Source organism: Leopardus geoffroyi, chromosome A2 (genome assembly GCF_018350155.1).
Source record: "Leopardus geoffroyi isolate Oge1 chromosome A2, O.geoffroyi_Oge1_pat1.0, whole genome shotgun sequence".
Classification (NCBI taxonomy): domain Eukaryota; kingdom Metazoa; phylum Chordata; class Mammalia; order Carnivora; family Felidae; genus Leopardus; species Leopardus geoffroyi.
The window spans coordinates 121,779,465-121,798,716 of record NC_059331.1 but is presented as its reverse complement, the minus strand read 5'-3'; the positions used below and the strand labels follow the sequence as shown (position 1 = coordinate 121,798,716).

Here is a 19,252-nt window from a genome sequence, read left to right as displayed (position 1 = left end):
TGTCTTTCTATACTTAATCTATACTTAATTGACAGCAACTGTTTGCAAAATTCACTTTTTTCAGCTCAACTAATGTCAAGCAATATGGATTTTTTCCAATGAGCATAGTTTTCTTGAAAAAATGTACATATATTTGGATCTAAAACAGCATAGCTCATGTTAACTTTATACTATAGTTTCTTCCTTTTTAATTTCACAACGACCACTTTAAAATCAGTTTCTAGACATGTTCTTATACCTTAAAGATCCAAACCAAAAAGTGACTACTTGTGAGTCACACCTATGTCTAAAAAACACTGTAACTTCCCATACTCAGCAGCCTTGTGACATGTAACTCATCCAAACATATCACTAAAAATAACTGCACTCCATTAAAAAGAGACATAAATTCTTTTTTTCTTTTCAAAGATCTTATTTTTAAGTAATCTCTACCCCCAACATGGAGCATGAACTCACGAGCCCGAGATCAAGAGTCACATGCTCTGCTGACTCGGCACTTAAATTCTTAACAATATTTTAAAATTTACATGTAGTGAAATTTCTTTGGTTACCAGTTCTGAGTTTTGATAAATGCATAATCCTCTAACAACCACCATAACAAATACAGAAAAATTCCATTATCCTCCCCTCAAAATTCCCTCGTGCTCCCCCTCTGTAGTCAAACCCTCTCCCCACACTGTACCCCTGGCCAACCACTGTTGTGTTTTCATTTTAGTTGAAAATATTTTGCAATTTTTTTGAAGACTTCCTCTTTGACCCACGGATTACTCAGAAACATATTGTTTGATTTCCTAATATTTGGGGATTTCTCACATCTTTCTGTCATTGATTTCTAGTTTACTTCTGTTAAAGACAGGAGCATTCTTTCAATTGGGCAGGGTTTCTACGATAGCCCAGAATATGGCTGATCTTAGTGAATGTTCCAGGTGCATTTGAAAAACATACAGTATTCAGCTGGTGTTCGAGGGATCACTCTGTAAATGTCAATTAGGTCCAGTTAGTTGATAGTATTCAGATCTTCTGTTATCTTTGGATGATTTACTGTCTACTTGTTCGATGGAGTACTGACAGGAAGAATGTTGAAGTTTCCAGGATAATTGTGAATTTCTCCTTTCAGTTCTATCAGTTTTTGCTTCATAGATTTTGACGTTCTGTTTCTAGATATATATACATTTAGGATTCCTATATCTTTTTGATGAATTAACCCTTTATAATTACACAGTGTCTTCCTTTTCCCTTGAGATTTTCTGTTCTGAAATCTACCTAGTCTAATATTCAGACAGCCAATTCAGCTTTTGATTAGTGTTTGCATGGTACCTTTTCCTATCTTTTTTTTTTTTTTAATGTTTTAAAAGACTTTCATTTTTTTAGAGCAGTTTTAGGTTTAAAACAAAACTGAGAGGAAGATACAGGGATTACCTATATGCCCCTCACTCATACTTACATAACCTTTCCCCTTATCAACATCACTCACCAGAATAGCTCATTTTTTTACCATTTATATTGACACATTATAATCATCCAAAGTCCAGTTTATCTCAATGTTCACTCTTCCTGCTGTACACTTTATGGATTCAGACAAACGTATGATATGTATCCATCATTTTTCATCTCCCACTACAACCCCTGCCCCTGCAGCAGCACTCATCTTTTTATTGTCTCCATAGTTTTGTCTTTTCCAGAATGTCACATAATTGTAATCATTCAGTATGTAGCCTTTTCAAATTGGGTTCTTTCACTTAGTAATATGCATTTAAGATTCTTCCATGTCTTTTCATGGCTTGACAACTCACTTCTTCTAAGCACTGAACAAGATTCCCTTGTCTGGATGTACCAGTTTATCCATTCACCTACTGAAAGGCATCCTGTCGCTTCCAAATTTTGCTATTGCGAATAAAGCTGCTATAAAGATCCTTGTGCAGGTTTTTGTGTGGACATGAGGTTTTGACTGCTTTGGGTAAAATTTAGCGACGGCTGAATCATATGGTAGGAGCAGGTTTAGTTTGGTAAGAAACCACCAAACTGTCTTCTAGAGTCACTGGCTGTACCATTTTGTATTTTTTTTTTTTTCTTTTTGTACCATTTTGTATTCTAAAGCAATTGATGAGAGCTCCTGCTATTTCATGTCCTTGCTAGCATTTGGTGGTGTCAGTGTTCCAGATTTTGGCCACTCTAATAGATGTGTAGTGGTACCTCACTGGTGCTTTGCCATTTCCATGATGACATACGACATGAAGCTACTTTTCACAAGCTCGTTTGCCATCCATATCTCTTCTTTGGTAGGGTGTCTGTAAGGTCTTTGGCTCATTTTTATGTTGGTTTTCTTATTGCTGAGTCTTAAGAGTTTTTGTATATTTTGGATAATAGTCCATTTATCAGATGTCTTTCACAGGTATTTTCTCTCAGTCTGTGATGTTTCTTCTAAATTTTTTTTTCAATGTTTATTTATTTTTGAGAGGCAGAGAGAGACAGTGTGAGTAGGGAAGGGGCAGAGAGAGAGAGAGGGAGACACAGAATCCAAAGCAGGCTCCAGGCTCTGAGCTGTCTGCACAGAGCCTGATGCGGGGCTCGAACCCACGAACCGTGAGATCATGACCTGGGCTGAAGTCGGACGCCCAACCGACTGATCCACCCAGGCGCCCCGTGTGATGTTTCTTCTAATTTTCTTGATACTGTCTTTCACACAGCAAAAGTTTTTAATTTTAATGAAGTCTTATTAAATTATTTTTTATTATTTTTTCTTATTATTTCTTTCATGGATTGTATTTTGGGGATTATATCTAAAAAGGCATAAAAATGCCAAGGTCATCGAGGTTTTCTCCTATGTTATCTTCCAGGAGTTTCACAGTTTTGTGTTCTACATTTAGGTCTATGATCCGTTTTGAGTTAATTTTGGTGAAGGCTGTAAGGTCTGTATCTAGATTAACTTTTTCTGCACGTGGATGTCCAGTTGGTCCAGCACTATTTGTTGAAGAGATTATCTCTGCTTCATTATATTGTCTCTCTTTCTTGGTCAAAAATCAGCTGATTGTATTTATGTGGGTTTGCTTCTGGGCTTTTTTCCCCCAATGATCTGTCTTTTCTTTCACCAATACCACACATTGTTGATTATATAGCTTTACAGTAAGTCTTTAAGTCAGGTAGCATCAGTCCTTCAACTTTGTTCTTCTCCTTCAAGATAGTGTTGGCTATTCTGGGTCTTTTGCTTCTCCAAATGACTTTTGGAATCAATTTGCTGACATCCATAAAATAACTTCTTGGGACTTTAGACTGGGATTGCATTGAATTTATAGATCAAGTTGGGAAAAACTCACAACTTGACAATATTGAGTCTTCCTACCCATGAACATGGACTATCTCTTCATTTATTTAGTTTTTCTTAGATTTCATTCACCAGTTTTGTAGTTTTCCTTATACAGGTGTTATACATATTTTCTTAGGTTTATACCTAAGTATTTCATTTCGGGGGGGTTTAAATGTAAATGGTACTGTGTTTGAAATTTCAAGTTCCACTTGTTTATTGTTGGTATACAGGAAGGCAATGAATATGGGCTTTTGCGCATGAACTTTGTATCCTGCAACCTTGCTAACATTTGTTATTAGTTCCACTTTTTTGGTTAGTTGTTTCAGATTGTCTACATAAGTGATGTTACCTGTGAACAAAGACAGTTTTATGTCTTCCTTCCAAATCTGTATGCTTCTAATTTCTTTTTCTTGCCTTACAGGATAAGCAAGGCTTCCAGTATGATGTTAAAAAGGAGTAGTAAGAGGAGGCATCCTTGCTTTATACCTGATTCTAGTGGGAAAGTTTCTAGTTTCTCACAATAAAGTATGATGTTAGCTGTTGGTTTTTGTTTTTGTTTTAGTATTTATTTATTTTGGGGACAGCTCAAGAGGGGGAGGGCTAGAGAGAGAGGGAGACAGAAGATCAATCAGAAGCAGACTCTGCACTGGCAGGCTGACAGCAGTGAGACTGTTGTGGGGTTCGAACTCATGAACCGCAAGATCATGACCTGAGCCAAGTCGGACACTCAACTGAGTCACCCAGGTGCCCCTTAGCTGTGGATTTTTTAAAAATACTCTTTAAAACTTCTCTTCCATTCCTAGTTTACTGAGTTTTTATCATGAATGGTGATTTGCTTAATGGCTTTTCTGTCTACTGATATGACCATACGATTTTTCTTTTTTAGTCCATTGATAGAATGGATTACATTGATGAATTTTCCAATGTTGAACCAGCCTTGCACATTTGGGATAAATTCTAATTGGTCATGGTATACAATTCTTTTTATACACTTTTGGATTCAATTTGCTGATTTTTTTTGAGGATTTTTGCATCTATGTTTGTATATCCTTTCATTTTTAATCTGTATCTTTGTATTTAAAGATCTCAAAGGCAGCATATAGTTTGGTCTTGTTTTTCATTCTATCTGACAATCTGTGTCTTTTATCTGTTTAGATCACTTACAGTTAATAGATTATCAATATAGTTGGAACTAGGGACACTGCTTTATTAATTTTCTGTTTCCTGTTTTGTTTTTGGTTACTTTGTTCCTCCCTTTCCTGACCTTTGGATTATATGACTCCGTTTTATCCACATCTTCTGCTGTATCTCTTAGTATTTGTTCATTAGTTGCTCTAGGGCTTAACAAATAGACATCTAACTTTTCAGCCTACTTAGAAATAATATTTTACTATTTCAAGTAAAATATGCAAACCTAAAACCAAAGAAGTCCTTTATCCTTCTCCTTTTATATTATAGTTACCATATGTATTACATCTACATATAACCATCCCCCCATGAGGTTATAATTTTTGCTTCCAACAGTCATACACATATTAAAGAACTTAAAGAGAAGAGTCTATTATATTTATCTGGATATTTACCATTTTTGTTGCTTTTTTTTAATCCTGATATTCTAAGTTTCCTGTGGTATCATTTCCCTTCAGCTTCAAGAACCGTTTTTAACATTTTAATTTTCCTTCATCTAAGGGTGTTTTTATTTTGCCTTAACTCTTAAACTCTGCCTTCTAGCCTCCACATTTGCTGGTAAGAAATCCCAGATACTGAAACTGTTTCCCTATCGTACTGTGTCTTTCTATTCTTGCTGCTTTTGAGGTTTTATTGTTTTGTTTTGTTTTTTTGTGTGTTTTAGTTTTCAGCAGTTTCATTATATGTATGGTATATCTTTGAGCTGACACGGCTTGGAGTTTGGTGAGTATCTTGAATTTGTAAATTAGTAGCTTTTGCCTAATTTGATAAGTTTTCAGTTATCATTTTTTCAAGACTGTTTTATTCACCAATGTCTTACTCCTTACCCTTCTCCTTTCTCCAAAGTCTAAATGTTAGACCTTTTGTTCTTGTCTCTGAGGTCCCTGACTCTATGTGTTTTTTTTTTTTTTTGAGGTACAAATGACATTTAACATCAACAACAGGATTTATGTATATATTGCAAAATGATCACCACAGTAAGTTTAGTTAACATCTATTACCACATTGAGTTACAAATTTTTTCTCTTCTAATGAGAACTTTTAAGATTTACTCTCTTAGCAACTTTCAAATATACAACATAGTATTATTAACCATAGTCACTGTGCTGTACGTTATATCCCCAGGACTTATTTGTAAGTAGAAGTTTGTATCCCTAAGGTTTTATTCATTTATTTCCCTTCATTTTTTTCCTTTGTTCTTTAGACTGGATAATTTCTATTGACTTATGTTCAAGTTCACTGATTCTTTCCTGTGTCATCTATATTTTACTGAGCCCATCTACTGAGTGATTTTTTTTTTTTTAATATTGATATCATACTTTTTTAGTTCTAAAATCTCCATTTAGTCCTTTTTAGTAGTTTCTATTTCTCTGCTAAGAATCTATATCTTTCCATTTGTTTCAAGAGTGTTCATCTTTACCATGGTGGTTGTTAACGTTTTGTCTTCTCTCCCCAGTCGGCTTGCTATAATTTACTTTTCAGAGTTCTCAGGCACTTGAGTAGTTTGTTCAGGTTTTAGTCTCAGTGGGAGAGAGACTACAGTGAACTTACTCCATCTTGGCCCAATAACAATACTCTTAAATAGAACTAGTAAGACACCCACTAAATGAAATGTTAACCTCATGCTAGGGTACATCACTCTGCCTATAAACCGATCGTAGTTTCTTCAGAACTTTTGCCAATTAAATATTATGGGAAACCAGAAGTTTACAATCTTATTGTTTAACAGAAAATAAAAACAAGATTAAAAAAAACCCCACATTAACACACTGTAAATTTTTAAAAATCAATAATGAAATACTGCTGTTTAGAAATGCAGAAAAACACAAGAAGGGGCTATTTAAATCTCTTATAGAAAATTAAGCCAAAAGTAAAGAAAAAAATGAAGAAAAGGTGCTTCTTCATCAAACTTAAGAGGAAAAACTAGTGACCATAATCAAGTGGGAACAGAGAGAAGAAGCAAAAAGGCTGAATTCGTCTCTAACTTCTTTTGACTTTCATTTCCTTTTCTACAGAATTATAGCCTGAGTTTAATAGTCTCTTTCAGTTTTCAAAACCTGTAAACCTCTATCTTGATTCAAAGTAACAGGAAACTTAATTCTTTCGCAGCATCTATTTCAAGAGAAAATAACTAGTGTCAAGAAAGATTAAATTTCTTCAAAGAATTAACAACCTTTCTGAAGTGGTGAGTCAAGACTTAATTTGTTCACCATAAATTAATGGTTGCTGTGTTCATAACTCATATATATTACACGATGGTCATAATATATCATGTTATAGATATTTTACAGATACATTAGTGGTGTGAAAATCTACCATTTCTAAATTGAAGCAAAGCAGTTACTCAGTCCTGACCGCCACAGTCTTGGTGTTTTCCGTGTCCAGCTATGGGTGCTCAGCCATATTCTACCTCATCAAAACCCTTGCCCATAGCTCAGCTTCCCCAGAGGAGCTCCAGACAGGACAGTGGGTAACAAGGCTGTGGGTTCTTCTGCCAGGTCAGTCATAAGACTTTTGCTGCAGCTGGGAAGGAGGAAGGAAGAGACATCCCTAATAGTAGCAAATAATAACCAAGCACTAGCTAAATTACAGGCTTCTTAATTTACCATTAATTAATTCACAAAGCATTTTTTGAGCAGTTATAATTTGCCAGGCTTGGAGATTACGAGAAAAGATGATCCCAGGCTTCAAAGAGTGACAGCCTACTGGGGAGTAAGGCATGCAGATGGTGAGGAGACTATCATTACAATATATTAAATCAAATTCTCTTTAGAACCTTCTGTTGGAGCCTGCTGTAGGTTACCTCTGTCTGTGCTTTGGGCTATCAAACTGGACATTTGTTATATTTATTTGTTCTGGGCAATGCTTTCTCATATGTTCCACCATTACCTTACTCAAGAAAATAGGAAATGTTGTTTGTCCAAGTTCAGACTCATAACATCTATATGTGTCATCTTGAGCATGTCACTTAATTCCTCTAGGCATTACTTCCCAATTTACAAACAGACAGACAGATGAAACTGAGTATCTAAGGTTTAACACATCATCTTCCTTCTGATTATAATGTCACTCTTAACAAACCCAGCAACCTCTCACTACCCCAGCTCCAAACCTGAGGGTCACTTTCTGCCCCATCCCTCCAGGTCAGTCACTAAGTCTTGCCCAATCACACTCTTCTCCACTCTTGCCTTCACTGTTACACCATGCCCATGTTGAGGCGTATGGTGTAAAATCATGGGAAGGACAAAAGCCAGGCAGACCTGGCTCAAGGTTTATTTGTTGTGTGATTCGAAGTCAATCATTCATCTTACGAGCCTTGGTTTATTCATCTGTGAAATGGAGGATACTGCCTCCCTCCTCCCCTTCCATCATCATTGTGTTCCCGTTATTTCAGTGTTTTCTCCTCCCTTATCATGTTTTAGCCAGCTGAATCTTCCTTATGTACTGTTTTTACCTGTTCTTTCTTCCTATTCAGAAATCCCAAGTGACTCCTCACCAATTCAAAACTCTCAGGCTTGGCTTGGCTTGGTAATCTAATCCTATCCCATGGGGCGTCTGGTGGCTCACTCAGTTAAGCATCCAACTTTGGCTCAGGTCATGATCTCAGTTTGTGAGTTGGAGCCCCACATCAGGCTTGGTGCTGACGGCTCAGAGCCTGGAGCCTGCTTCATATTCTGTGTCTCCCTCTCTCTGCCCCTCCCCTGCTCACACTGTGTTTCTCGCTCTCTCTCTCAAAAAAAACAAATAAACATTAAAAAAAGCAAAAAGATATTTGTGATGTCAACCTGGATGACCAAAGACTTTAACATTCCAGCCTGTCAGGGATGCCCCAAATTTGCCTTTAAAATTCCAAGACTCCAGAGGATGATAGGTAAGAGCTAACCCCCTACACCTAGGGACCAGCTACATGCAGTGTAGCTCTTCTGAGCTTTGTCAAGCCATAGCCTTGAAGCAACCATGTAAAGGCTTAAGGGACAAAATCATGAATTTAGCCGAATTTAGAAAGGCACTTTTCATAGTTAAGAAGGACAGCCACAAGCCTATTATCTCCTTGAGAACAGGGATCATGTCTTACTCAAAACAGTATCCCTAATATCCACACAGGGTATAGTAAGAGTTGATGCTACTGTTCCATCCATTCTCAGTGAATGAATGACTGACGGGGAGCTATTAGACTGTGTTAAAAGTAGACTGTTGATGGGGCGCCTGGGTGGCACAGTCGGTTAAGCGTCCGACTTCAGCCAGGTCACGATCTCGCGGTCCGTGAGTTCGAGCCCCGCGTCGGGCTCTGGGCTGATGGCTCAGAGCCTGGAGCCTGTTTCTGATTCTGTGTCTCCCTCTCTCTCTGCCCCTCCCCCGTTCATGCTCTGTCTCTCTCTGTCCCAAAAATAAATAAACGTTGAAAAAAAAAAAAGTAAAAAAAAAAAAAAAAGTAGACTGTTGAAACCTTTCCTCTGGTATTTAAAAATCAAGACAGAGCCATCCTTGTCTTGGACTATACAGGAACAATTCTACCTAAAGGAGTAGATTCTCAAGCAAATGATATTTTGCTTCCTTTGATGTAACATGAATACTGAGAAAGGTCAGCCCTCTCTCTGGCTAACTCTAAGTTACCCACTTTTCCATCTCTTCTGCTACTGTCACACCCCCCACCAGCCAACTTGAAAATGGATCCAGGGAGAGAAATGCCCAAGCATCACAGTATTTTTTGGACCTCCTTGTTGTCTATTCATTTGTTTTCTGTCCAGCAAAGCTCCGTTGCCTACTTTCTTACCTGTTCCAAACCTATTCCTAATGGAGTTTAGCTGGGCTTTTGCTCAATTCTAAACAATATGAAAGTAATAGTAACAGGAAATGGTAAAGATTGAACACTGAGAGCACAGTCTGAGAACAATGGTCCTCAGGCCTCCTGTCCACAGACCACATCAATGACCTGAGACTCCATGGTCACTCCTAACATCTCCAACCACATCACACATCAGAATTAATGGAAAGCCTGGTGCTGCTTTTGAGGGAGTGCCAATAAGGCAATGGTCTAATGTCTCTTATGTTCCTTAACAAATTATTAATTTTTGCTAGAGGCAACATTACAGTGGTACACAGAATTATGTGATCTGTAATCAGCATTCATTCAAAACAATGACTGTCATAGGACTACAGAGTCAATTCCAAGATTCTGATGGCTCATTGGAGTATTTTCCTTTATAGATTATATCACTCCAACTTCCAAAAGGAGGATTTAAAAAACTCAGGTTAGGGGCGCCTGGGTGGCGCAGTCGGTTAAGCATCCGACTTCAGCCAGGTCACGATCTCGCGGTCCGTGGGTTCGAGCCCCGCGTCGGGCTCTGGGCTGATGGCTCAGAGCCTGGAGCCTGTTTCCGATTCTGTGTCTCCCTCTCTCTCTGCCCCTCCCCCGTTCATGCTCTGTCTCTCTCTGTCCCAAAAATAAATAAACGTTGAAAAAAAAATTTTTATTAAAAAAAAAAAATAATAAATAAATAAAAAACTCAGGTTAGGGGCATCTAGGTGGCTCAGTTGGTTAAGCGTCTGACTCTTGATAGCCACTCAGGTCATGATCTCACTCACGGTTTGTGGGTTCGAGCACAGGCCTATCAGCACAGAGCCTGCTTGGGATTCTCTCTCCCCTTCTCTCTCTGCCCCTCCCCCACTCATGCTTATTCTCACTCTCAAAATAAATAAACATAAAAAAAAGGAATTCAGAATACATACACTTTCAGAACCAATGAGGAGACTCAATTTGCATACAGACAAAACCAACAACTGAATTTTTCTGGCATAATTAATCAAAACAGTTGTCCAATTAATCTAACAGTAAGTGAACTATGTACTAGACAGGTTCACATATGTTATCCATTTCATCTTTGTAAAAAACCTAGTATGGCTATTATTCTTGCTGTCATCTTAAAACTGAGGCTCAGGGAGATTAAGTAACTTGCTCAAGGTGTCAGCATTAGTAAGTAGCAGAGCAGAACTTTCAACTCAGGGCTTACAGACTTCAACCATTTTCATTTAAAGCATTTGAATATACTGGCCCATGGCCCTGTCACTGAAATCATGAATTGAACATTGGATATGGCAAAGAATGTAAACAATGAAGGTGACCCTTAACTCACATCATACACAAAAATTAGTTTATTTATTTATTATTATGTTTTATTTTATATTTGAGAGACAGAGAGAGAGAGAGAAAGAGCATGAGCAGGGGAGGGGCACAGAGAGGGAGACACAGAATCTGAAGCAGGCTCCAGGCTCCGAGCTGTCAGCACAGAGCCCGATGCAGGGATCGAACTCACGAGCAGTGAGATCATGACCTGAGCTGAAGTCAGACGTTTAACCGACTGAGCCACCCAGGCGCCCCACAACAATTAGTTTAAAATGGACCACAGACCTAAATGTAGGAGCTCAAACTAAAAACTCAGGAAAAAAACAGGAGTAAATCTTTATGACTTTGTGTTAAGTTAGACAATAGTTTCCTAAGAATGAAACTAAAAGCATAAGCGATAAAAGAAAAAAAATCAATAAACTGGATACCAAAATTAAAAACTTCTGTGCTACAAATGAGACCATCAGAAAAGTAAAAGGTAATCTACAGAACAGGAACAATATTTGCAAATCATATATTAGATAAGGAACCTGTATCCAGAATAAAGAATTATAATTCCATAATGAAAAAGAGCTCAAACAACAAGTGGGCAAAGGCTGTAAATAGACATTTCTCCAAAGATACATGAATGGTTCATAAGCACATGAAAAGATGACCAATATCATCAGTCATTAGAGAAATATAAATCAAAACCACAAGGAGGTAACACTTCACACTCACTGGAATGGATATAAGAAAAAAGACAGATCATAATGAGTGTTGGTGAGAATGTGAAGAAATTCTTTCATTACTGATAAGATTGTAACATGGTGCAGCCAGTTTGGAGAAGTTTGGTTGTGTGGTGTTTTTGTTGTTGTTGTCGTTGTTTAAGTTTATTTAAGTAATCTCTACACCCAACATGGGGCTTGAACTCACAACCGTGAGATCAAGATCTGAGCTGAGATCAAGAGTCGGATGCTTAATTGACCCAGCCACCCAGGTGCCCCAATTCCCCCCAAACTGTTAAACAAAAAGAGTTACCATACAACCCAATAATTCCCTTCCTAGGTTTATATTCAAGAGAAATGAAAACATGTCCACACAAAAACCCGACACAAATATTCACAGCACCATTACTCATAATAACCAAAAAAAATGGAGCAACTCAAATTTCCAATTGAGAATGGATACACAAAATATGGTATATCCATACAATGGAGTATTATTTCCAATAAAAAGAAATGAAGTACTGATAGATGCTATACATTCATGAACCCCAAAAAACATTATGCTAGGTAAAAGAAGCCAGTCACAAAAGAACACATAAAATGTATGATTCCCTTTATATGAAATGTCTAGAATAGGCAAGTTTACACAGACAGAAGATTAGTGGTCGTCAAGGGTAAGAGTGGGGTGGGGTGGGAGTGAATGCTAACTGGGTTTCGTTTGGGGATAATGCAAATATTTTTAAATTGTGGCGATGACTGCACACTAAAAACTACTAACCAGTATACTTTAAATGGTGAAATTTATGATGGGTGAATTATTATCTCAATAAAGATGTTAAAACAACAACAAAAAATGCTGATCAGTGGTTACGAGACCATGAGAATCTTGCTCTGGATCACTCACATTCCAGATGTCCTTTTTACACAGCACAAACGTATACGGGCAAGAGTCACCTTCCTAAACCTGCGTTGGGGGGCAGTAAGCAAAATTATCACACCTCCCCAGACAACCATCTGGTCAGCATGATGCAAGCTTTTGTTATTTCTGGAATGCAGTACTGCAATGTGTTGTGCCCTAACCTGCTGGCCAGGGCCACGAAGCCTGCAGCTGGATAGAGCTCAGGGCAGCAGCCCTCCCGCTTGCTGAATGGGCAGGAAAGGGACCTAAAATGGCAAAGTAGAAAGCTCACAGCACAGTTCAGAAAATTTCCTTGTGACAAAACACAGGCACAACACTGAGCAAAGTCTTCCTCACTCCTGAACTCCTCCCTTCCTCCTACCCCCAAATGGAGTCTGCTATTCTAGGTCAACATATTTTAAATATAGGTGCATTATGAATCAGCTCGAATTATATAATGATCAAGCAGGAAGGACCTTTCAAGGTATTATGTAATGGAGCAATGACTCCGGAGCCACTTACTAACTGTGTGACCTTGGGCCAGTTCCTTGACCTTTCTGTGTCTCAGTACCTTCATCTGGAAAATGGATGTGAAGATTAAATGAGTTAATACTCGTAAAATGTTTAGTGCCTAGAACATCGCAAAATCTTTTACTATTTTTATAATTATTGACTGGTAAATCTCATCATTTTTATGGAGGAAGACGTTAAGCTCAGAATGGTAAAGTGAGTCTGAAGCTTGCAGCGGCAGAGCTGGTATCAGATTTTAGGTCTCTTTAATGCCTCAACTATGGTTCTACTATTAATTTACAACCGAGCAGGTATAATATTCCTTGACCAACTTTTAGGGCTTGAAAGATAGGAGTAACAAACATACAACGCCTAGCTCTACATTTCACAAAATACAGGGATTTGTGAAATGTTTGATCCATATTTCCTTTTCATTCCAGGTTTAATCCTCTAATGTCTAAAGAGAAGGTGTGACGCTAAATTCCAGAATGTCTAGTGTTCTGATGTTTAAAAAGTGGTATGGCTCAGGGCTGTTAAAGAAAATACACGTAAGTTTTCTCTCTCTCTTTTTTCATTTTCCTTTTAAGGAGCACAGGGTACCTGCATATGCCTAGTGTATTAGGAAAAGAGACTGTTTCTATTTCTCTATTTTAGTACTATACTCATGCAAGCAATTTAAATGCTATTCTCTGGGTTTGATGATGTTTCCAACTTTCAGTAAATGATACCTACCGGTTGATTAAAGAGGCAAGAGAAACTCACAAAATAACTACAGTATTTGGCAAAGTACAATAAATGCAAACAAAGTAAGTGTTTAAACACTCTCATCATTTCTCTCTCTTTCATATACTCCTACCGCCCCATGGTGTTTACACCAGCATAAGAGATAGGCAGGGGCCTTTCAAGCTTCTTATCCACTCCTGCAGCCTTGTTGGAGCCTCACACTAAGCTCTGCAGCCTTTCAGGTCTTCTTTCCTTTCCTCACTCACTCGCCTCTGTCCTGCTTTACGGCCTTCATACCGACATTCCCCGTAGCTAAAAAGTTCTTCCTCACAGGCTCCAAATGCACCTCTGCCTTGGCCTCGCCAACTAGCTAGCTTCTATTTATCCTTCAGGTTCTGCTTAAATCTTTTCTTCAGAGAAGCCTCCCCCAGTGACCCAAACTAGCTTCTCTTCTTCCCTTCTCCCCAACTCACACACACTTGGAACACGCTTCTAAGTACTTCCAATAAACATCTTTCTCCCCCATCAGACTGTAAGCTCAAGAAAGGAAGGGACTGTGTCCGTCTTGTTCAGTGTTGCTTGCCCTGTGCCTAACATAATAGTAAGTAACAACACAGTAGATGGCAAATGAAATTAACAATATCCTCCAAGCATTAAAAGGATCAGCTAACAAACTGATTTCCTAACTTCTCTACTCAGATTTGACAAAAGGCTTCCCATATCAAGCCGTGAGCATGACAAAATTACACAAACAGATATGACCATTTAGAGAAAAATTCACAACAAACAAAAACTGTGGCTGGGATATCTATTTTAATGTTTATCTATTTTTGAGAGAGATAGAGAGAGACAGAGTGCGAGCGAGGGAGGGGCAAAGAGAGAGGGGGACACAGAATCTGAAGCAGGCTCCAGGCTCTGGGCTGTCAGCACAGAGCCTGACGGGGGCTCAAACTCACGACCGTGAGATCATGACCTGAGCCAAAGTCGGAGGCTCAACCGACTGACCATCCAGGTGCCCCTGGGATATCTATTTTAAAACTGTGTGCAAAACCCTAAGGAAAAACACTACTTTTTTTAAAAAGTTTATTTATTTTGAGAGAGAAAGAGAGAAAGAGCATGGGGGCGGGGCAGAGAGGGAGGAAAGAATCCCAAGCAGGCTCCATGTTGTTAGTGAGAGCCTGATGTGGGGCTTGAACCCACAAACATGAGATCATGACCTGAGCTGAAAGCAAGAGTCGGATGTTGGGGTGCCTGGGTGGCTCAGTTGGTTGAGCATCCAACTTCAGCTCAGGTCATGATCTCAGGTTCGTGGGTTCAAGCCCCATATCGGGCCCTCTGCTGACCGCTTAGAGCCTGGAGCCTGCTTTGGATTCTGTGTCTTCCTCTCTCTCTGCCCCTCTCCTGCCTGTCCTCTGTCTCTCAAAAACCAAAATAAAATGTTAAAAAAAAATAAATAAAAGAGTTGGACGCTTAACCGACTGAGCCACCCAGGCAACCCGAAAACATGTTACTTTTAGGGGTGCTTGGTGGCTCAGTCGGTTAAGCGTCTGATTTCAGTTCAGGTCACAATCTCACGGTACGTGAGTTCAAGCCCCACGTTGGGCTCTGTGCTGACAGCTCACAGCCTGGAGCCTGCTTTGGATTCTGTATCTCTCTCTCTCTCTGCCCCTCCCTTGCTTATGTTCTGTTTCTGTCTCTCAAAAATAAACATAAAAAAAAAATTTTTTAATGTAACTTTTAAAAACAAGCATCAGAAGAAGAAAAAGTAGTAATGTCTTCATCAAAGCTTGTCATTAACAGTCACACTATGTTCTTTTGGGAGACTATCTCACATAGGAGGGTGGAAGAAACGAGAATGCATTTGTTCCTCCTAGGCTACACCATTTCGTTCCAAAGTAAATTTATCTCCTGATGAAAGACAGTGTGCTAAAAAATGATTCTAAGTATATCCAGTAAAAGTACCCAGTGGTGTGATGGGCTTCTATGAACACTATGCCCACAATGAGGTGGCATGTGGGTCAAGGGAACAAGGAGCATGATATAAGGACAGCTGCCTCTGGCAATGGCTCCAGGCTCCCGTTTTTAGGGCTTCCACCCTGGCACCAATCGCAGAATTAACTTCTCTTACTTGGGGCAGAAAAAAGGAGACTCTTTTCCAACTAGACAGATGGTACAGGCATCACATGATAAAGATTCCAAAAGATCCTTCTAGAGAAATTTTGCTGTATTGAAGAATACATAACAACAGTCAGGGGGAAAAAAAACAACCAGGAAGCAGGTACTATACACACAGACTAAACTTTCTATATGAAGGAGGATGAGAGTAAGAAAAGTGAGGAAAAAAAAAAAAAAAGGCAGGGGAGGGGGAAGGAAGAAAAGAAGGAAGAGTGTTCAGGATGAAAGAAAAAAGTTAAAAAGCATGTGTAATGGAAAGGGGTGAAAGACCAGGCACTAAATTTTACTCAAGGGGTTAAGATCCATATATCTCAGAACTTGGAGATACCTGAAAGACAAATTACCTGATCAAGCATGCTCCCTTTAGATTAGTAGAGTGTTAATGAGCCTTGGACATTCACCAAAGCCCAGCCACGAGTTACCCACATCTAATTGAACCATTTGACATCAAAGAAAGTCCTCAAAAGCCAAGGCCAGGTCTTCTAAAACACCTTTCTTCGCTCAGTCTTTACTAATGAATATCAGAAAAATAAACAACTCACCTCTAACCACAGTCTGCAAAAGGAAGAGATTCTGGGTACAGCCAACAGGTGCACTTTTGGCTGTGCTGTGTAACCTCATCAAAGTCAATATGCCAAATGATCCTCACAGACACATGAGTCCTTAAACTACCCTAGAGCATCACCACACTAAAACATTTAAAAAACTGTCCAGTCCTGGGGCGCCTGGGTGGCTCAGTCGGTTGAGCGGCCAACTTCGGTTCAGGTCATGATCTCACAGTTCATTAGTTGGAGACTGCATCCGGCTCTGTGCTGACAGCTCTTAGCCTAGAGCCTGTTTCGGATTCTGTGTCTCCCTCTCTCTCTCTCTGCCCCTCCCCTGCTTGAGCTCTCTCTCTCTCTCTCTCAAAAATAAATAAACATTAATGAAATTTTTTTTAACTGTCCTGTTCTATCAAAGGCTGGGAAAATATATCTCTCCCACTATAAGAGATACTGGGAATACCTCTGGTTTCAAATACACTGCTATTAAAATTAAAAGTGCCCAGCTCTTTTTCCATAATAAAGTTTAATTCCAAAATGGTGCCTAACACAGTTGCTAGCATGCAGAAGGCTTTTACTAAATACTGGTTGCAAAAACGAAAATATGCTTGTTCTGAATCATATTCACGGTTGGAGAATAGTTACGACCTTACAAGATATGAAGGAAGGTACTTCCACACATTGGAAAGGGGGCAGAGTGTATTTTTAAGCCATTCTGCTCAGCAGTGCAACAAAACAGTTGCTACCGTTTCATTTTGTGGGAATTTCTGGGTCTGTAAAACAAAAAGAACGCTCAAGTGAGACAAGCAAAAACCGTGTACATACTTTGGAGCTTTGAACTATTGAGATGGAATTCTGATATCTTGGTCCGCACGCAGATGACTCCGAAAGTGACAAAGGGAAAGTGTTTGCACTGGGGACTTTGTTTGAAAAAGGACCTTTCACCTCTGGAATTCCAAGTCACCTCTAGCATTCATAGGAAACCTTCCAACCTCTCTGCTGGGCGGGCGAGACCAGCTCCTTCGCCAGAATTCCATAGGCTCCTAGAAGACCCCCAATGCGGGAGTCAGCGCCTCCTTCCCGCTGACGCCGAGGGCATTGAGCCTTTCCAGTCACCCCAAACCTCTGTATTTTGTAGCTTTCCTTGAAGCGAAAGGGCAGTTATGGGCCTCACCCAGCCCCAGCAGAGGACTGTGTCCTTACAGCATGGGTGACACGGCCCCGTGAGAACGGCTTTGGGCAAGTATCCCCGACCCGTGCAGGCCTCTCCGGTTTCACTAGGGGCCGTGACCCCGACCCCCGGGGACGCGCGTCCGACGCCGCCCTCCCGCCGCTCAAACAAAGGACCCGGCGCCTGGCGCGCCCCCCACTCACCGCTCAGATAGTTGGTCCACTTGTACAGCACCCCCTCCATGTCGTCCGCGGCCCCTTGGCCCCCGCCGCGCCGGGGCCGTTTCCCTTCGCCCGCCGGCCCCCTCACTGCCCCAGGCCCCAGGAGGCGAGGAGCACCGGCAGCAGGGCCATCGCCCAGAGCTGCCGAGCCGCCGACTCCCGGCGCCCGGGCCCGGTGCGGGGACACCCGGCCAGCCTCACATCCTCGGCCCGGGGGCGGGGTCACTGCGGCGGCCTCGGCACGTGAGGACGCGGCCGGCCAGGGCCCCCGTGCGGTGGAGCGGCGCGCTGTTCACAGGGAGGCGAAGGCACTGGGTGGGCCCGAGTGGTGGCTGCAGCCTCCAAGGGGCCACTGTAGCGAGGGAACCGGTGGCTGGCGGTGCCACAGCGCGCTACCTGAATCCTCGACGCGCCGGGCCCGGGGCCCGCTCGCGCATGCCTAGTGCGCCGCTCGCGCGCACGTTCCCATGGTCCACTCCGGGGTTTGGCTGCGACTGCGGCGGCGGCGGGGTGACGTAGCGGGAATTGCAGGCAGGGAAATTGAGTCCTGGGAAGTGGGCTTGAGAGTAGGTGATGCGTCAGAGTGGAGAAGGGCGACCTATGAGACGATGCGGGACACAGTCCAGACTGTTAATGGTACCGTAGGTGGGGCCGGACCCACCTCTGGATGTTTGAGGGTCAGTGTGGCCCCTTAGGGTGCCTCCTGTGTTATAGCCCCCAGGGTCCAAATCTTGTTTCAAGGCTAATTGATGCCAGAAAATCGAGGCAGCTAGCAATAGAGCGTACGGAGTCGACGGGAATTTCACGACAGAATACAGTGTGGCTAGTAAACATGTTTAAACTCTAAGGCCTAGCTATTGGAAGTGCGGTCCATGGACAGCAGAATTAGCATCACCTAGGAGCTAGTCAAAATTGCAGGAACTCACGGCGAGCCCAGGCCTCCTGAGTTGAAATCTGCATTTTAACAGATACTCTAGAGGATTCCTAAGCGTATTAAAATGTGAGAAAGTACTGTGCCAAGGATGTTTGACCAGGGAAAATGTTAGCGATAGATTAAGTGGAAAGAGCATGTTATGAAAGAAAGTGTACAATCTGATCTAATTTCTTTTAAGCCTATGTCACAGAAGCATGAACCAAAATGTTAAGATGATTATTTGTAGATGGTGGCGCTATAGGCGATCTCTTTTTCTCTTTTTCTTTGGCATAAGATTGCCAGATTTAGCAAAAATACAGAACAACGGATTCGTTGTTTATCTGAAATTCATGTTTAATTCGGTTCTTTTATTTTAACTGGAAAACCTACTTTCGTGCTTTCCAGTTTCTTCCAAATCGACTGTAATGAACATGTGTTGCTTTTGAAATTAGGCGAAAAATGTAAAGCTAATAATTTTAAGCTAAGATGAGCCAGTGTAACTCGTAACTGTGATTACTGTTTCTTCTATAAAGTGGAGGTCTGCACGTCCGTCTCCTCGATAGAAGCTATTATTTACCTTCTACATTAAAGTCACTAAGAGATAAACTGTTAGCAGCCATAACATTATGCGGTGTTGTAGAATGAATCAGAAGACCGGGTTTGAAGGCGGAGCTCAAATGCTTTGGGGCTGAACAATTTTAAGCAGGACCCTTAACCTCTCCTTGCCCAGATGCATTTATCATTTAAATGGGATTAAAGAACCTGCCTTACTGGCG

At 40.8% G+C, this 19,252-nt stretch overlaps 1 protein-coding gene across 5 annotated transcripts in view; it reads right to left on the bottom strand.

The window, feature by feature from the left end:
- PLEKHA8 (pleckstrin homology domain containing A8) overlaps window positions 1–18,027 on the bottom strand; it is a 62,751-nt gene extending 44,724 nt beyond the window's left edge. For 4 of the 5 annotated variants that reach the window (XR_006716401.1, XM_045495192.1, XM_045495191.1 and 1 more), the window contains exon 1: window positions 17,546–17,999. Coding sequence is in view for 4 of the 5 variants with exons in the window: in XM_045495192.1 (XP_045351148.1) it covers window positions 17,546–17,585 (40 nt within the window). In the remaining variant the exon portion in view is untranslated. Of the gene's footprint in view, window positions 1–17,545 lie in introns of all 5 variants that reach the window. The other variant, XM_045495190.1, reaches the window with a different exon arrangement.
- Between the last annotated feature and the right edge of the window lie 1,225 nt (window positions 18,028–19,252).